General features: G+C 39.2%; 1 protein-coding gene across 2 annotated transcripts in view; it reads right to left on the minus strand.

The window, feature by feature from the left end:
• The window catches only part of fat3a (FAT atypical cadherin 3a), a 687,349-nt gene that overhangs the window by 99,530 nt on the left and 568,958 nt on the right, over positions 1–18,861 (minus strand). For both annotated transcript variants that reach the window (XM_073043347.1, XM_073043348.1), the window contains 3 exons: positions 10,182–10,378; positions 9,901–10,054; positions 8,037–8,270 (listed from right to left, as the gene is read on the minus strand). In XM_073043347.1, coding sequence (XP_072899448.1) covers positions 8,037–8,270; positions 9,901–10,054; positions 10,182–10,378 — 585 coding nt within the window. The remainder of the gene's footprint in view (positions 1–8,036; positions 8,271–9,900; positions 10,055–10,181; positions 10,379–18,861) is intronic.

Raw genomic sequence — 18,861 nt, forward strand, 5'->3', positions numbered from 1 at the left:
AAATGTGAAGTAATGACATCAAACTTCAGTCCTGGGACAGATTAGGTGCTATATTAGTTGTTTTTTTTAGAAAAATGTACTGTTAACTAAGAGTGAATTATTTCACAGTATACTTGAATCTGTGTAAAAGTTGGATCTGAAAGTTATGCTATAAACAGAGGCAGCATAAAAATTGTTTTCTTTATTTCTGTTTGAAAAGGAGAAAATGTTACTCAATATCAATCATTATGAGAGATTGACTAGCTGAAAATAGTATTGGTAACGGAAAAGCCACTTAAATGCCTCAATAGGAACTGCTTCACAATGAAGGATTAAATTCTGCTAAAACAAAAGGAAATCACCCCAAGGATACTTGCTTGTGGCTGCAGTTTCACAACCACAACTGCTACCTCTCAGCTCCAATATCTCTGGGTCAGTTCTGAGCTTTGGGACTTCTGTATGGAGTTTGTATATTCTCCTTCTGACCCCGTTTCCAGTAGTTGCTTCAGTTCCCTCCCGCATCCCAAAGTATGCTCCGGAGGTCAACTGGTACCCTGTTAATTGTTCCTGCTGAGTAGGTGAATGATAAACTCTGTGGAGAATTGATGTAAGCGAAGAATGGGATTCAGTATAGGATTGGTCACATGGGTGTTTTGTGGTCGGCGCAGACTCAGTGGTCAGTTTCCGTGCCGTGAGACTCTACATTTTTACAGTGGAGCACCCTGAGCTGTGCATCAATCCTGTTGTGGAGAAGCAGGAAACTAAAATAATTAGATTAGCCTCCCTCTTTGTGATTGGGGACCAGATTTAAATTTGATTCCACTGGTTCAGGAAACTAATGTCTAACAGAAGAGATGGACTAAAGGCTCCAGAATGCAATTGTTTTGGAGCAAGGAACTCTAAGCTCCCTAGTTTGCTTTTAAGCCTCTCTGGCCACTGTACTACAGCAACCCTTCTGCTGATTACTGAAGTCCCGGTCTGCAGCCTGCCCCATGACCACAACCATTGCCGATGGTCTCCTAAGGCTTCTAGCTTGCAAGCTCTTATCACTGGTTCCCCTCACTGTAGCTGACAGCCTGAGAGGCTGGTCAGTACCATGGGAAAGATAAGCCATGAGGTACCATTCTTTTCCACAGCCATAATATTGATATGACTGCCTCAAACGTTTCACGCAAAATTGTAAGTTTCAAGATAAAAAAATGCTCCAGAGGTCTTGTATTGCATATGTAATTGCTTATACTAAAATCTCATGTATTCATTCTTAAAGTTTAAAATTTCCAGATTAGTCCTCTTTAATCATTGTCCTTTGCCAAGACGATAATTGTGCCAGGAAGCTCGCGTTCAATTGCTGCTCTTCAGGAAATCACTTTAACGGCCACTGAAGACCAAGTGATAAAGGAATTTAAACCATTTTATCGGTTAAGAATTTTGTTCCAGTGATTATGAAGGAATGGTGATACGTACATTGTCCAAGTTGAGAAACTCTACAGCTTAGATTGGGATTTAGAGGTAATGATATCACTGTGCACCTGTTATCCCAGTTCTTTCAGCTGGTGGTGGTTTGTAGCTGTGGGAGATGATGTTGAAGCAACCTTGGTAAGTTACTACACTACATCATTTACACTCAGTCACCCCCTTTTTAGGTACGCCTGCTCATTAAAACAAATATCTACTCAGCCAATCATATGGCAGCAATCCAATGCCTAGAAGCACGCAGTCATGGTCAAGAGGTTCAGTTGTTGTTCAGATCAAACATCAGAATGGAGAAGAAATAGGAGGGGGTTTTTGGGGTTTGATGATCCCCTGCTGTATTTTTTTCTTAGTTTTGTGGCTTTCTGGAGAAGAAGAATTTCAGAGTTGTACATTTTGATAATAAATGAACGTTTGAAACTTTGAAATGTAATCTAAGTGACTTTGGTTCAATCTGTCAGGAAAGCACATAATAACACAAATAACCATGTGTTATAACAGCGGTGTGAAGAAGAGCATCTCAACATGTTGAACCTTTAAGCAGATGGGCTACAGCAGCAGAAGACCACAAACATGCATTCAGTGGCCACTGTATTTAGCACAGGAGCTATGCAATAAAGTGGCCACTGTGTGTACTGGCACAAACAAGAGAAAATCTGCAGATGCTGGAAATCCAAGCAACACACACAAAATGCTGGAGGAACTCAGCAGGTCGGGCTGCATCTATGGAAATGTGTAAACAGTCGACGTTTAAGGCTGAGACACTTTTTCAGGACTGGAAAGGAAAGAAGATGTCAGTATGAAAAGGTGCATTGAAGGGAAGGAGGAGAGCTAGGAGGTGATAGATGAAACCACGTGAGTAGGAAAGGTAAAGGGCCGGAGAGGAGAGTGGACAAGGAGGAAGGGAAGGAGGAGATGACCCAGGGGAAGGTGATAGGCAGGTGAGAAGAGGTAAGAGTAATACAGACTGTCCCTGGGTTACAATCACCTGATTCATAGGCAGGTGATTGCCATAATAAAATTAAATTCAAAAGTCTGATATATGCATGTATGTCCACTCCTACGAATGACAGAGCGAGCTTACTTTCTCTTCGCTTTCAGTGATCATGTTCATATCAGTCTTATGGTGGTTTTGATGACATTTGTTAAAATAGCGTGGAGGTACAGTTTCTGATTGTTTTCCGATTAATGGACAAAATCAACTTCCTTACCTCTGTAAGCTGGAGCCCATCCACTAAAGAGGGGCAGAGTGTATACACAGTGACCATGGAATGACAGGAATGAGGAAGTGGATGATTAAGGAGTGCTGGAAATGGTGGTGGAAGCCATTCACCAGCTGGTTGAATCCAGATGAAGCTGGGACAAACACCTTAATTTCCAGATGTCCTTTAGGAGGCACTGGTGGGTGAGTTAAAAAAGCAAAAAGGAAAACATTTGCCTACGGTGGGAAAAAGGCACTAAACTGGCACAGTATGAGGTAACTAAGTTAACAAATTTCACAACACATGCTGGTGATAATAAACCTGATTCTGATTCTAATGACTGAGATGATTGCCAAGAGTCAAATCCAAGCTTCATTAGTGACCATAAGCTTAATGACCTTATGTAAGTGGCCAAGGCCAGTGAGACATCTTGCCACAATCTTTTGTTATTTTTCACTTGGAACTGATATAGAAATGCACCATGACCGCCACATCAAACCTCAAACCGACATCTATTATACAATACTCAACATTAAACCATGGCACCCGCATTACACAGATAACACTGCCCAATAATTTGCAGCCCATTTCACCTTCTCCTGCAGATAATATGATCAGCAGACTGAACAAGCACGGTTTCAATAAACCCAGCTACCATTATGTAAGCAGCTGACACAAACCCTGTGATAATGTGGAGAAAGAAATAAAATAGAAAATGATCATTCCTGATCATCTGTTTTGCAAGCTGTTTCCCATTCATCCCTTTTGCTTTATGCTTTGCAAATCTTTGTTTACCACTTTGCCTTATTCAACATATTCTACTCCATGCATCTTTCAGAAGCCTAAGGACCTTCTCCTGGACAAGCAGCATCAGAGAAATAAAAAGACAGTAATGAAACTGGCAACCCTTCACTGCATGATTAACTTTACACACAGCTTTATCAAGGGATATGGAGTTTGCACAGGAAAGTACTGTCGAGGTGAACAATGAGCTATGATCTGTCTAAATGGTGGAGCAGGCTACTTCTACTTTTATTTCCTGTGTTCTCAGTAGTTCAGAATTTCACACAATGTGAAGTATGAGTGGTCAAAATCCAGGACAGGAGAAAGGACTGGTGCCCATTCCCCAACCTATTGATGCAACTACAAAGAAGGTACGACAGCAGCTGTATTTCATTAGGAGTTTGTCATCTAAAACACTCCCAAATTTCTACAGAGTGTACTGTGGAGAGCATTCTAACTGGTTACAACACCATCTGGAATGGGGTGGGGGAGGGCTACTGCACAAGATTGAAGTAAGCTGCAGAAAGTTGTAAGCTTGGCTCCATCATGGGCACTAGCCTCCATAGTATCCAGGACATCTTCAAGACGCAATGACTCAAAAAGGCGGCGCCCATCACCCAGAACACGTCCTCTTCTCATTGCCACTGTCAGGAAGGAAGTGCAGAAGCCTGAAGGCACACACTCAGTGATTCAGGAACAGCTTCTTCCCCTCTGCCATCTGATTTCTGAATGGACACTGAACCCCTGAACACTACCTCACTACTTGTTTTATTTCTATTTTTGCACTATTTATTTAAATTTATATACAGTATATATATTTACTGTAATTTAGTTTCTTTCCTATTATCATGTATTGCATTGTACAGCTGCTGCAAAGTTAACAGATTTCACGACCTATGCCGGTGATATTAAACCTGATTCTGATTCTGTAGGGCAAGGATGCTCAGGTTCTGCTGCTGCAAGTAATTTCATAGAAGAAGCTTGCTGGGTCTGTACAATGTAATGCTTCTTGATGTCATAATTGGCCAAGTATTGTCCAGGGATTGAGGGCTGTCACTCTCTCCACACATTTGGAAATTAGCCATTTGGTTCATATTTGGGCCAAGACTGTGATGAAACTTGTAGCCAAATGATGATGGCAAAAAAAAAAATTAGTATTGGTAGATCTCCTGAGAATAATATTGGGAACAGCTGATAATTGAGAGGGATTTGACAGTAATTAACTGGATTTCATTGCCCTTGACTTTAGCGGATAAGTGTGTATCTGGGTAATTTTCCACATCACTGGGAAATACCAGTGCTGTAATTGCAATGCATCAGTCTGAGGTCAGGCACACTTGGTTCTGGAATCCAAGTCTTTTAGTATTACATGTGACATTTTCTGGTCCCACAGCCTTGGTGTATATTATCCTCTTGATACAACATCTGAATTGGCTGAAAACTGTTCTCAATGATGATTTGGGAGGAAGCTGAGATGGATCCATTCAGCACATCAGGACAAAGTGCAAACACAGGCCTTGTCTTTAATGTGCATATGCTAGACCTGCCATCAGTGAAGTATCAACGAATGTCAAGTGCAATATAACCCAGTATAACTACTGTCAGATCCCACTATTCTCAATTATCAGATGTTTCTAATGTTATTCTCAAGAGCATCTACCAATACATATTTTGTTTTGCCAGGATTATTTGGCTACAGGTTGATCACAGCCTTGGTCTAAACTTGGAACAGCTTATTTTCAGTTTGCTACATTAATTTTCAGGTGGCAGCAAGGGTGCTTCATGTAGGGTTATTCTCTTGTGTGAGCTGGTCATTTGGTGCAGATATTAATCAGGACCTTCAGGGAAGAAGATGATGCCAGCGAATAACGTGACCAAGAGCAACATCTTCCAGGCAGTTCACAAAGCTACTTCTTTCACTTCTTTTACATCTTCTTTTCCTTTCAAATGTGGTTCTGCTGCTGTTGAAGCCTGTGATCTACAGTTTGCTGGTGTGTTGAACAATCTGCCGCTTTGATGTCTCCAAGGGTATTCCATGAGGTGTGCGGCCTCGATGTCAAGAAGCCTGGAGATGGGCTGTGAGCCCATGATTGACACCATTTCTCACTGATCTTGCCAACTGAAGCACTGCATAAGATTGAAATCATTGAGGCGAGCAGGTGGTCAGTGCCATCTACCAGCCTCTCGCTTGTTGTTGCTGAGGAAATGTGTCTGTGTGTGACGCGCTCTCTCTCACTTGCTGTCCCTGAAGAAAGGTCCCTGTGTTCAAATGGTCTCTCTCTGTTGCTCGATGCTGTTGGAGGATGCTGCCAGAGTTCTGGGTCTGCGGTTTGTGGATTAGACTCTGTAGTACATGTAATGATGTATTTCTAGTTTCGGTCACTCATTTTTTTTTGCTGCTATTTTGGGCAACCCTGAATCAGGGAGGCCTGCTGATAACGAACACTGAGCTAAACTGAATATGCCTGGTCTCTTTTAATTTTGCATTTGGTATTCTGTGATTTCTACTCAAAATTTTTGCTGCTGTTTGCACGATCTGTTGGTTTTTTTTGCATGTGGGGGGGGTAATGATTTTATTGACAGGTTCCATGGTTTTATTTGTGTCATGGCTGTCTGTGGGGAAGACAAATCTCAGGGTTCAATACTGCAAACGTACTTTGATAATAAATGTACTTTGATTCTTTGATTAAATGATTCATACTGGCACACTGGGCAATACTTCTCGAAGTACACAAATCCAAAATTAGATTATGATAAAAGAATCAAATTTAAAACAATTTTAACATAGCATGATACATTAAATTGTGAACAAAAAATTTAAATCGCCTAGGAGATCTGTTTTCAGTTGAAGCACATTGCTGAATGGGTTTCTGTTGAAACCAAATGATCAGGGTAAACTCCCTAACGAATTGCACATAACCACATAACATTGACGAGTAAAAACAGACTATAGCCCAGGTAAGTTTGTGGATAAATAAATTTTAGCGTGCACTGAAAGCTCATTTAACAGTTCACATACAATAACTGATAACTATTAAGTGTTAATTGAATTTACACTCCCATAACGTGTAACATCCATGGTCTTCTGATGTGCCAAATACTGGCCTGATTGCCTCTTCCTCATAAAGTTTCAGTCAAAAAACTGAATAAATAATTCATTATCTAATTTTTGGCTGCTGCAAACCATAAATTGCATACAATGCAGTCTTGCTGAATCAAATTTATTGCTGTGCAATCATGTAGATAGTACATTATTTGCATCAGGAATTAACACTGACTTAATCAAGTTGCACGTTAATCAATGCTTACTGGTGGGCAGCTCCAGTATTTGACCTTATTTTTCACATCATTGGTGAAGCTCTTTATGCAAGTCAACGGAAGGAGTTTATTTGGGGTGGTGTAGCATTAGTGGGTGCAAGAATGCTACCTGACGCACGAGTATAAATGGGCAAGATCAGGGATGCAGGAAAGATGCAGTACTGCATCGAATAAGTTTATCAGTAACATACAGCAAATATGATGCAAAACTACTCTTAAAAATGATGACCAATAAATCTGCCTCAATGAGAGAGAATTTGGCCTGTGTGGCTAGATGCTTATTCTGGCTTCGGTTTTAACATACTTATTCAAGGGGAAGCACGTAATTGCATAGAGTAGGCCCAAGTCAGATCAAAGCATGGCTGCTCCCTCAAAGATCGAAAAAAGATGTTAATCAAGGGAATAGGTCAGAGTTGTAAGCAGCAGAAATGGTTGTACAGCTATCGAGAGAAAATTAAAACACAACTAAATCCAAACTTGGCATGTGCGTTGCTGAATGGATTGAGTATGATGTCATTTAGCATGACATAGCATGTGTTGAGCAGCATCCTTTCTAAGCTGATATTGCCCAAGGGAGGGTACGAGGTCAGCCATGAGGAGCACTGGTATAACCAATATGAATGTTCTCTCATTAGAATACCCTTTGGAGACCACAGTGAAGTAGGGGAGAATGTCTGTGACCTGATGGGCTGAAGTAGGGCTGAGTAGGTGATATATTATTGTGAAACCAAAAGAACATATGCTTTTTCTAATACCAAAATATATAAGAAGAGATGAGATGCAAGCAATGCACCACCCATTGCACATCACCAATGAAGAAATTGTACTATAAGAAAGTGTCATTGGCTATTTTTTCAATTCCCTTTCAATTTTTGATATATAAAGATGATCATAAGTAAACATTACTAATTTCAATACAAACTTAGAATGCTATCAAAAATACTATATACTTGTTTCTAAGTCAAAGTTACGAAGTGGCTAGGTTTTTTTTTACCTCAACTAAAATAAAGCCAGCAAATTTCCATCAGCACACAAGAGAGCTGGAGAAACTTAAAAAGCATCTATGGAGGACGATGGACAGTCCTGATGAGGATCTCAACGTTAAGCGTTGACTGCAGATTTCCCTCCACAGGTGCTGCCTGACCCACTGAGTTCTTCCAACTCTTTTGTGTTTTGCTCCAGATTTCCAGCATCCACAGTCTTTTGCGTCCCTGTGAATTTCCATTATTGCTTCCCATTTTATAAAGTGCCACAGCAAATTTTCAAAACTACACAGTGACATACCTATATCTGGATCTGTTGCTTCGACTTTTGTCAGCAGAGCTTTAACTGCTGTGTTCTCGTATACAGATTCAGTATAATGTTCAGAAGAAAACACAGGTGGATTATCATTCACATCCTCCAAAGTCAGAACTACTCCTGACTGGCAGTAACGCCCACCTCCGTCTGATGCTCTGGCAATCAAATTATATACTTGAGTTTCCTCACGGTCTAAAGCTGATAATGTTTTTAGTTCACCTATAAGACAATAAAAGGTGCACAATGAATAACGTACACTGAGCAGCAAGTAATCCTAAATTGTTCAAGACTTGATGAAGTTGTACAGAATGATTCTGAAGGGAAAATTATACTTTTTTTTGACAGAACCAAATAAAAACTAGCATGCTGCGGTGTGTACTGTTATCACAAACAATGGGATGAAACAGTTGATCTTGACTGCTCATCAGGCTTGCTGTCTGTGATAGTCCCATTTTAGGACTTTAGAGGTCTGATCAATCATCAGATCTACCTGCCATGGGTATGCCTCAAGGCAGAGGCCCCATGAGTAGTAATCAAACCTCAGATCTGAACTTGAACTCCCTCCTCCAGACCATCCTAGTGGCCTTTTCACTGTCCACTGCTATACAACACCTTTCAGCCATTTCCATGTTGCAATGTGTTTGGAAGTGCACCATGGCAGCATGGCAGTTAACAGGAGGCCAATACAGCTCCGGCTGTCAGAGCTCAGAGTTCAGAATCAAACACAACTAGGAGTCTGCATGTCCTCCCCGTGGAATGTGTGGGATTTCCCCAGGAGCTCCGGTTTCCTCCCACAGTCCAAAGGTGTACTGGTTAGTAGGTTAATTGGTCTTTGGAAAATGGCCTGTGATGAGGTTAAACGGGGGGTTGCTGGGTGATGTGGCTTGAAGGCCAGAAGGGCCTGTTCCGTGCTGTACCTCAATAAGTAAGTAAGCAAACAAGTAAACAAATAAATAAACAGATTTTTAAAAAGCAATGAAGGGGCTGACTTTCACACTGCAGCTAGGCCAGCAGGTCTCCTTAATTCTATCAGCTGGTGAACTTTATACCCCAGAACAATGATAATGCACTTTGCAGGCATGTTACACTACACATATATGATGATTAAAAATCACAAGTTAATACTGTGTGAAAGTTTCTAACTGTAGAAAGAATATATATACAGCATCTTCTGAAAAACTATGCTAAACGCTTTTCAATTTTGTAATTTTCCTCTTGCATTAATATATTGTGTAAGCACACCGATGGCCTTATACATAGTAACATGGGGCATGCTAATCTGATCATTCTTTTATAATGAGTTTCTTCACCTGCAGCTGCTTTTGTTTTACTGCAGTGAAATCTGCTCTCTAACCTTAACTAAAATTAAAAACCACTTCACAAATCCTAGCAACACACACAAAATTCTGGTGGAATGCAGCAGGCCAGGCAGCATCTATAGGAAGTACAGTCGACGTTTCGGTCGGAGACATCAAGTCCAAGTGTACTTTTTCTATCATGCTTCTCTAAATTTTGCAACGTTCAATAGCCAGGTTTATATAACCAAAGGATTGCCCCATCTATAAATTATGTTTGGGATTTTGTTAACTTTGTCATAACTCTGTAAAATAAATAGCTATTCTCCAATGCTTCAGTGAGTAGTTATGAACTATGTGATCTTAGGTCTGGATTGGCAGATAATGAAGGTATTTTAGTCAGAATATCTCTGTCACTGGGGGATGCCCCTTCATTCTTTCAGGAAAATGATAATGCAGTAAACTGTTGTCAGGTTCATATGTGGGTCATCTTATTTTTTTTCCAATACTATTTAAAGAGAGAATATCTGTTTTAAGGTTACATAACCACTTACCACTTTCTGGTTCAAGGAAAAATTTATCTGATCCAGCTCCATGCAAAGAATACCTTATTTCTGCATTAGAACCAATGTCAGCATCATGAGCACCAATCCTTAGAATAACGTTATTTGGTGGAATATCTTCCACTATATTCTCTGTGTAGGTGACCTGCAATTATTTAATGGCAACAGATTTTAATAGTGATACAACACACTGTTCAAACATTTAAACATTAGAATACTAAAAAAGGATTTCTTATGTCAAAAATTGAGAAGCAGAGTAAGAAATCATTCACCTGGTTACACACTGGGTCGTTATCATTGGTGTCCAATATTCTGACTTCTACCACTGCTCTTGATACAAAGAGTCCATCAGTGGCTGTAATATTCAGTTGGTAAATATCCTGTTCCTCACGATCTAAAGGCCTTTTCACATAGACCTTCCACTCATTCTGAACCAAACCAAGAGCAAACTTCCCCTTAGGATTTCCCCCTAAATATGTATATATAGAAACATTAAAATAATTAAATTTTGAACATAGTAGATAATACTTCTCAGTGTCAATAAAAGTATTATCTAATGAAAGGCACTATTCTGGTGCCATAATGCCATAAAGGCCTGTCTATTAATGTAACTTTCAAAATGTGAACAATGTATATTTTCATCAATGGTGTTCAATTGTGTTCATTCAATAATATTCAAGTTATGTACAACAGAGCCTGAAGGAAAATAAAATTGCTTTTAGTTTACCTAACAATAAAGCTGAAATAACTTCTGAAAATTTATCTATACACACATCAAGAAAGAAAATCATTGAAGTGCATACTGAGGACCACGGCAACTAACTTGAAGCTAAATTTAATTACCAGTACAGCTATTGATTTCAATCTTTCAGGTGTTCTTTTTAGTGCCATAAACTGCTCAAGTTCACTTGAAATCTATCCTGGACTAAGTAAAGTTTTGAAATTATCATCAGGGGAGCTCAGATCCGACAAGACAGCATTACCAATCCAGTTTACAACCTTTAGCAAAAACCTGAGAAACTCAGTTCTCAAACCTGGCACTCTTCTGGGTTAAGGTTAAAAATCTGGAACCTAATACACTTCTCATAAGACAACTATCTAAATGAATAATAATTTTGAAGAATGGCATATATATTTTAAAGTGATTATTTCAGGCAGTTTTAGATGATATGCAGGGCTAGATTAAGGGGTACAAATTCATTAATAATTGGTCACTTGTGACAAGTGACAAAATATAAAATCAAGAGCAGAAAATACCTCACTCCAAAATGTCAATTAATTGATTCCCACCTACTGATTTCTTCAGTTCTCCAGGGAATATAGATTAGACTCACACAACCATTTTGGGGGAAAGTAGGCTTAAAATCTTAGTATCAATTGCTCAAGGAAATATGAACATGGATTCTGCAGTTTAATTTCCCTTCCATGTACTTCCCAAGCTTCCTAGAATTCATTAGTGGAAGCTTAGTGGTAAGACATTAACTGGGATGGCTGAGGACAAAGCACAAAACACATGCCAATAAAAACTGAAATGTTACACAATATTCTTATCTGCTCATGTTCTATTCCCAGGTATTAGTAGGAGCTCACTTTAATAACTTTGGAGGATTGAACATCCCATCTCCACTTTACAGCAATCTGTACTTAATCTCCACTTTCCTCTATCCTCAAGTCTCCATTCAAATTCATTTGTCACCAAAACACAAACTGCCATAGATCAGAACAAATATATCTTGATATATTTAAAAATTGTGACTGGTGAAGTTTGATGAATAAAGATTTATTTAAAAACAAAAACATCTTAAATCAGTGATACATCATGTTATGTGAAAAATTAAGACAAAATATTTTTTCAGTTACACTTAGGTAGAACACTCAGCTAGCTCTTTGGAAATGTTTTAAACGTCTAACAAGAAAGATGCTCAGAAAGAAGCTCAGTAGCGTCCTTGTGCACAAACTTTTCAGCATAACTTTCAGACTCATTGAAACTTGATAATCAAATGCAAATTGTGGAACTTCCCAATAGTGATTAATTTACCTTTGGACTGACACAATACTTGAAAACAGCAGTACAGTGGATTCTGATTAAGTGAGACACATTGAGGCCAGTACATTTTGCTCCAATTAAGCAGCTGCCCCAATTAGCGAAAGTTTCATGGAAATAGTTAAAAAGGTATAAAGAAGACGAACTGAGTAACAAATTATGTATTTAAATGAAATACAGAATAAATTAGAACACTAACAATACTATTAGGGTAGTATAAAACTTCGTCTTGATTCGTATTAGAACCACAGAAAACCTACAGCACAATACAGGCCCTTCGGCCCACAAAGTTGTACCGAACATGTCGCTAATGTTGATGGAGGAATTCACCCATATCACATTTTTTTACCTGTAAATGAATAAAATCAGTGCAGATAATACTGACAATAATTTTTTGAAAGTGTTACTTCCTCATAAATTTGTTTTGATTATGACGGAACACAAATACTTGTATCAAGAAACAAGAAATTAACATTTATTGAATACAATGCGTTGAATTGTGTAACACCCTGGTTAAGATTGTTACTGCTATGCTGTAGTATTTCAGTTTGGCAGTTCTGTAAGAGCAGTCTGTTCTGCGTTTAGCATGTTAGGGTTTGAGCTATGTTGTTCAACTTGAGACTGTTGTGTCAACCAATCAGGATGGTGGAATTGGGAGAAGGTTCTAGAGAACACTGGGCAGAGAAGTTTTTGTGATGGACACTGGTGTGAATGGAGGAATTTTGCCGGGAGCTCGGAGGGACAGGAGGGAAGATGGCTGAGGATGCCGTCCCTGTTGCACAAGGTACTTTGTGTAGATGAATGGCTTCAAGGAGCAAGGACCAGTACTCCCTTCGGGGAGCCCGTTTGTTCGAGATGGATTCTGAGCGATATTCCGTAGGTGGTGTGTACTTTCATGCAGACTGTGGGTCCAGTGTGTGAACTTCAAGATCAGCTCCAACTTATGTGCACATTTGGACTGGGTTAACTGTAATGGAACTCTAAAAAAATTTTCCCTACTAACTGATCGATAAAGTTGAAATTTGTAAATATACTTTCTTTATAATTGTATACAGTGTACGATCTGCTATTTCTTGCCAACGGCTAATTGCGTGGGGGCAGTATTTACACGCCACACAGATTAGGGTTTGGGTAGTTGAGACATCTCAACTTCCTGGTTTTGGTGGGACCCAAGTCATGCCAACCCTAGATATGGAATTTGAGAAAGCTAGCTTTCCCACCACTGAGTCCAGTGGCTGTTAGCGAGGGGCTAACAAACGCATCTGTAGAGACACCTAGTAAAAAGGTTTCAATTGCATAATGGTGCTGATGTTCAACTAAACTAAAAACGCTTTGTTGATGATATTGATTCATACTCAGTGTTTGAGGCTTCTCACTTAAGTGTCCAACAATAATCAGCCAGAATTGATGGATTCCAGTTGCCCTGATACAATTTCTCCATGACCACAATTGTCCTGATGGAACCTCTCACCATGTTCGTCACAGACAGTGCCAAGATTTGCAGGGAAGAAGTCTAAATGGGAATGCAGAAAATTAATCTTTAGTGACATGTTGCACTTCATCGTTTTGAATGCTTGAAGCAGGTTGTCAACCAGCTGCACGTAGTTTGGTGCTTTATAGTTGCCAAGCAAGTTTTCACCAACATCCTTGAATGCCTTCCATGCAATTTTCTTGGGTCCCACTGGAAGTTCTTTGAATTGTCTGCCATTGACAACCTGCTTGATTTGTGGGCCAACAAAAATACCTTGCTTAATCTTGGCATCGGTTATTCTGAGAAACATCTGTCTCAAATATCGAAATCCTTCACGAAAGCTTAAAGTCTTTCTAAAACCTGTCCCGCTATGCAACATCCATCCTATTTAAAATGTCCAGGCATGCCTTGACAAAATAGAAAGTTTTTCAGCTTATATTTTGGGCAACATTTTAATTGACATAAATTATGAACTGAGTAACAACCATGGGCGATTTCAAAGCGATGGTGCATGATAGGGAAATTTCATGGCGATTTTCATGTTCAGCAGCCTAAATCCATAAGGTATACCCAAAAGGATTCAGGAAGCATAATCTGTGCTGCCCAGTGTAATGGACTCCCTTTATACTATGCTGTCAATGATGGCATCCTCCAAATCTTTATTTTCAATGTAGCATTCAAGATGATAGTCAATAAGTTCAAATTCTTCACAGTTCCTAACCTGTTGAAGTAGTGAAATCATTTAATTTTTCTGAATTATGTGGACATCATCAATACAGAGGCTGTGTAAAGAAGGGTCAGAGTTGCCTCTACTTCCTGAGGAGACTGAGGTCCTTTGGAGTGTACAGGCCTCTCCTTCACATGTTCTACCAGTCTGTTGTCACCAGTACAATTTTCTATGTGGTGGTGTACTGGGACAATGGCATCAACACGGGTGATGCCAACAGGCTCAATAAACTGATAAGAAAGGCTGGTTCTTTTATAGGAGTCAAACTGGACACACTGGAGGCTGTGGTAGAACAGAGGATCCTACAGAAACTCCTGGCAATTCAGGACAATGTTTCTCACCCTCTGCATGTCACTTTGGCTGAACAGAGGTGCACTTTCAGTAATAGACTAAGACTGGTCCAAAGAGCGCTACATGAGGTCATTTTTACCTTCAGCCATTAGTCGACCTATAGCTGGGGAAGTGATGACAGCCTCCTGTTAGACTGTTTATCATACCCTCCCATGGCGGACACCCTGTTCAGTAATACCATCACTTCTTATCTGGACTGTGAGAATGTGCACCCTTTTCTTTATAATATTATGGTCATCCTTGCACTACAAGCTTATCAGTGTGAACTTTGAGATCTTGCAATCTTTGACTTGTAGATCTCGTACATCTCATTTTTAAGGTAACTTTTATTTATAGTTTTCTTACTTCTCTTCTAATATTTGTCTATCTGTACACTTGTAATGCTACTGTGACACCGAAATTTCCTTTGGGATAAATAAAGTATTTATCTATCCATCTTTTCTCTTTGGAGTGAAGGAGGATGTGACTTAATAAAGATATATAATATTATAGGAGACATTGATGGCAAATCATTAATAGATCATCCTTGATGAATGGTGGAGTAGGCTTGATGGATCTATGTCTTACAGTTTTATCGAGTGGAGATCCAGCACTCTTTTCCCAGGGTAGAAATACCTAATATGAGAGGGCATAATTTTAAGGTGATTGGAGGAAAATATAGGGATTAAGTCAGGGGCAAGTTTTTTATCCCCAGAGAGTGGTGGGTATGAGGAACATGCTGCTAGTGATAGTGGTAGAGGCAGATAAGTTTAAGAGACTCTTAGACAGATGGATGAAAGAAGGGAAGGGTTAGGCTAATCTTGGAGTAGGTTAAAAAGTTGGCACAACATTGTGGGCCGAAAGGCCTGTACTGTTCTATATGATACGAATAAAAATGAATGGCAAAGTAATTTGCTTTTTAGATACAAGATTAAATTTAATGTTTTCAAATTAATGAAATTAATTGGTGATTAGTATCTAATTATTGACATTAAAACATATTGCCAAATGATAACCAGTGTCACTTATTTCTACCTACTATTGTAACAAGAATTATTTCACTGATTATTCATCATTGCCAGACAATTATTACAATTATGCAGATATATTAATAGTTCCTCAGGATATGGATGTTGACGAGAGCACTGGTTATCTTTAGTTGCCCTGCGAAGGTGATTGTGAACCATTTACTTGAACTTTAATGACTATTCTTTGTGGTAAATACATACTTTACTGAGCCCCATGGAAGCTCCTTCACCAACTCACACAGCCCCAGTGATTTCAGTCTTTCAGGCCAATCTGAGTGGACCCTTCAGGAGAGTGAACTCTCGGAAAGCATGCGGCCCTGACAGGGTATCTGGCTGAATATTAAACCCCTGTGCTGATCAACTGACTGGAGATTCACACAATATCCTCAGCCTTGCGCTTGGCAGTCTGAGGTACCCACCTCTTCAAGCAGGCTTCAGTTATCCTGGTGCCGAATAGGAACATGGTAACCTGCCTCAATGACTATCATCCAGTAGCATTTACATTCACTGTGATGGTGCTTTGACAGGTTAGTGATGAAGCAGATCAGCTCCTACTTGGATCCACTCCAATTTGTCTACTGCTACAACAGAGCCACAGCAGATGCTATTTCATAGGCTCTTCACTCAATCCTGGTAGATATGGACAGCAAAGATGTATACATCAGGATGGTCTTCATTGATTACAGCTTGGCATTAAATTCTATTATCTCCTTAAGACTAATCAATAGGCTTCACGTCCTTGGCCTCAATACCTCTTTGTGCAGCTTGATCTGCAATGTATGCACTTGTAGACCCCAGTCAGTTTGGATTAGTCACAACATCTCCTGCAAAATCGTCCTCAGCACAGGTGCACCCCAAGGCTGTGTTATTAGCTCTCTGCTTTACTCACTTTATACTTGACTGTGACGCTAAGCACAGCTCCAATGTCATAGTTAAGTTGCCAACACCACCACTGTGGTTGGCTGAATCAGGGGTGGTTATGAATCAGTAGTTAGGAGGGAGATTGAAAATATGGCTGAGTGGTGGATGTCAGGATGAGGAAACCGGAGGTCTGTGAACCAGTCCTCAGTGGGGCATCAGAGGTGGAGAGGGTCAGCAACTTTAAATTCCTAGGAGTTATCATTTCAGAGAATCTGCCCTGGGTTGAACACATAAGTGCCTTTATGAAGAAAGCACAGCAGCACCTCCACTTTCTTAGAAGGTTACAAAGATTTGGCATGTCATCTAAAGATCTATCGATGTTTGGTGGAGAGTATATTGACTGGTTACATCATAGCCTGGTATGGAAATACCAATGGCCTTGTAAAGAAATGCCCACAAAAAGTAGAGGCTACAGCCCAGTCATCACGGGTATAGTCCTCTCCACGACTGAGCTGATATACACAAAGTGTCATCGCATGAAAGCAGCATCCATCACGAAGACCCCTACCACCCAGGCAGTGCTTTCTTCTTGTTGCAGCCATCAGAATGAAGATACAGGACCTACACCACCAGTTTCAACCATCAGGCTCTTGAACCAGAGGGGATAACTTTATTTAACTTCACTTGTGCCATCCCTGAACCGTTCCCACTGAACTGGATTCACTTTCAAGGACTCTTCATCTCATGTTCTTGATAGTTATTGCTTATTTATTTATTATTGTTATTACATATATTTCTCTTTCTTTTTTATTTGCAGTTTGTTGTTTTTTTGCATATTGGTTGTTGTCTGCTCTGTTGGGTGTGGTCTTTCATTGATTCTATTGTGTTTGTTATATTTAATATGATTGCCCACAAAAGAAAAGGAATCACATGGTTGTATATGGTGACATACATGTCCCTTGATAATAAATTTCTTTGAACTTTGCCACATAAATTTAGGTCCAAGGAAAATGGAGATATAGTTGGCTTTTTGATGACAATCCAGGAATTTTATAATTACTTTTATTATAATAATTTAACTATGATTTCCTTGGTTCATCAGACTGAATGGTTTTTTATATCATAGCTCCAAGTTTTTACATTTTAATACAGTAAAATCCACACTACCACCCCTATAATGAATTCAACTAGTAGTTCAAATTTTGGAATGTAAAGTTTAAGGCAGTATTACAAAACCACACTCATTTAGGCTATTCTTAGGATGTTGTGAAGTAAAGGCTACCTGGGCAACTTTGAGCTTGGATTCATGCTTTAAGGTAGGACCAAAGTCAGATTTTTTGCCACCACAAAAGGCAGAATTAAACAGGACATATTATATTAATAACCTGGGGGAAAATAAGGCATTGCATTCTTATGTTGAGATTGGAACAAACTTTGGAAAGTCAAGTGAAAACTAAGAAAATGGATGGCAAAAATTAAGCCTTGTAGCAATTTTTTTTTGTTTGATGGATAACGTTCATTAAATGGACTGATATTTGGTGTTAGTAACAACAATGAAATATGCAGTAAATTTACTTGCAATACAGCGATTCGGGAAAACACCAAAACTAAATGCGAAGATTTGGGAAATAACAGAAGAGTTAAGAAAAACTACTCAATGCTGAAATGAAATAAAATGAGCAACGGGAAGAAGTTAGAATCATTATGACAAAATAAATAAATTAAACTTGTTTTAAGTCTATCTTGCAGTTTTGTAAGATTAATATTTCAACAATAAAACTATTCAAAAATGCTTTCAATAGGATTATCACTAACATTTGCTTTGGTTTTAATCATTGTTAGAGTATAACTTTAAAAACCACCCATATTTCTGTTCATCAGCTTGTAGACTAATGGTTTAAGCAGTGAAATATGGCATATGCAAATTGCAATCATTAATTCTCACATATGGTGGGTCATAATCATAATTCACCCTGAAAGTACTTTAAGTACCACCCATAGATCATCTGACATCAGTCCCAACAGTAGTCACTACAAAAACTGATTTGCTCCTTGCCAGCATGTAACAAATCATAAAGCATAAAGTCAATTGGCAACATCATCAATACAGAATCCCAAACATATGGACTTGAATCTTGATGAACTTTTTTGTGGAATGGGTTAGAAATTGTCAGTTAATGTCAGGTTTTTGTAGATTTCATTAATGCATTTTATCAAAGCTCTGCATTGTGTTCATACAACACATTTCTATCTATGTGGTCTGTGCTTTTTGTATGGCTGACACGTACAATCACAAAGGCTACCAGGCGTATCCACTGGTGTCAAACGGTGTGTAATTCATACTTTGACATCTCTTGTGCCTGCCAACAATGTGAGACATTCATACTGAAGATGACTTTAACTGCAGAATAGATGCCTACTTCAGAATTAGTTGAAAGGAGACTTGATCTTTCTTACCTTCTGCCATCAAGTCTGAGGCTCCCCTTGTTTA

Source organism: Hemitrygon akajei, chromosome 4 (assembly GCF_048418815.1).
Source record: "Hemitrygon akajei chromosome 4, sHemAka1.3, whole genome shotgun sequence".
NCBI classification, from domain to species: Eukaryota; Metazoa; Chordata; class Chondrichthyes; order Myliobatiformes; family Dasyatidae; genus Hemitrygon; species Hemitrygon akajei.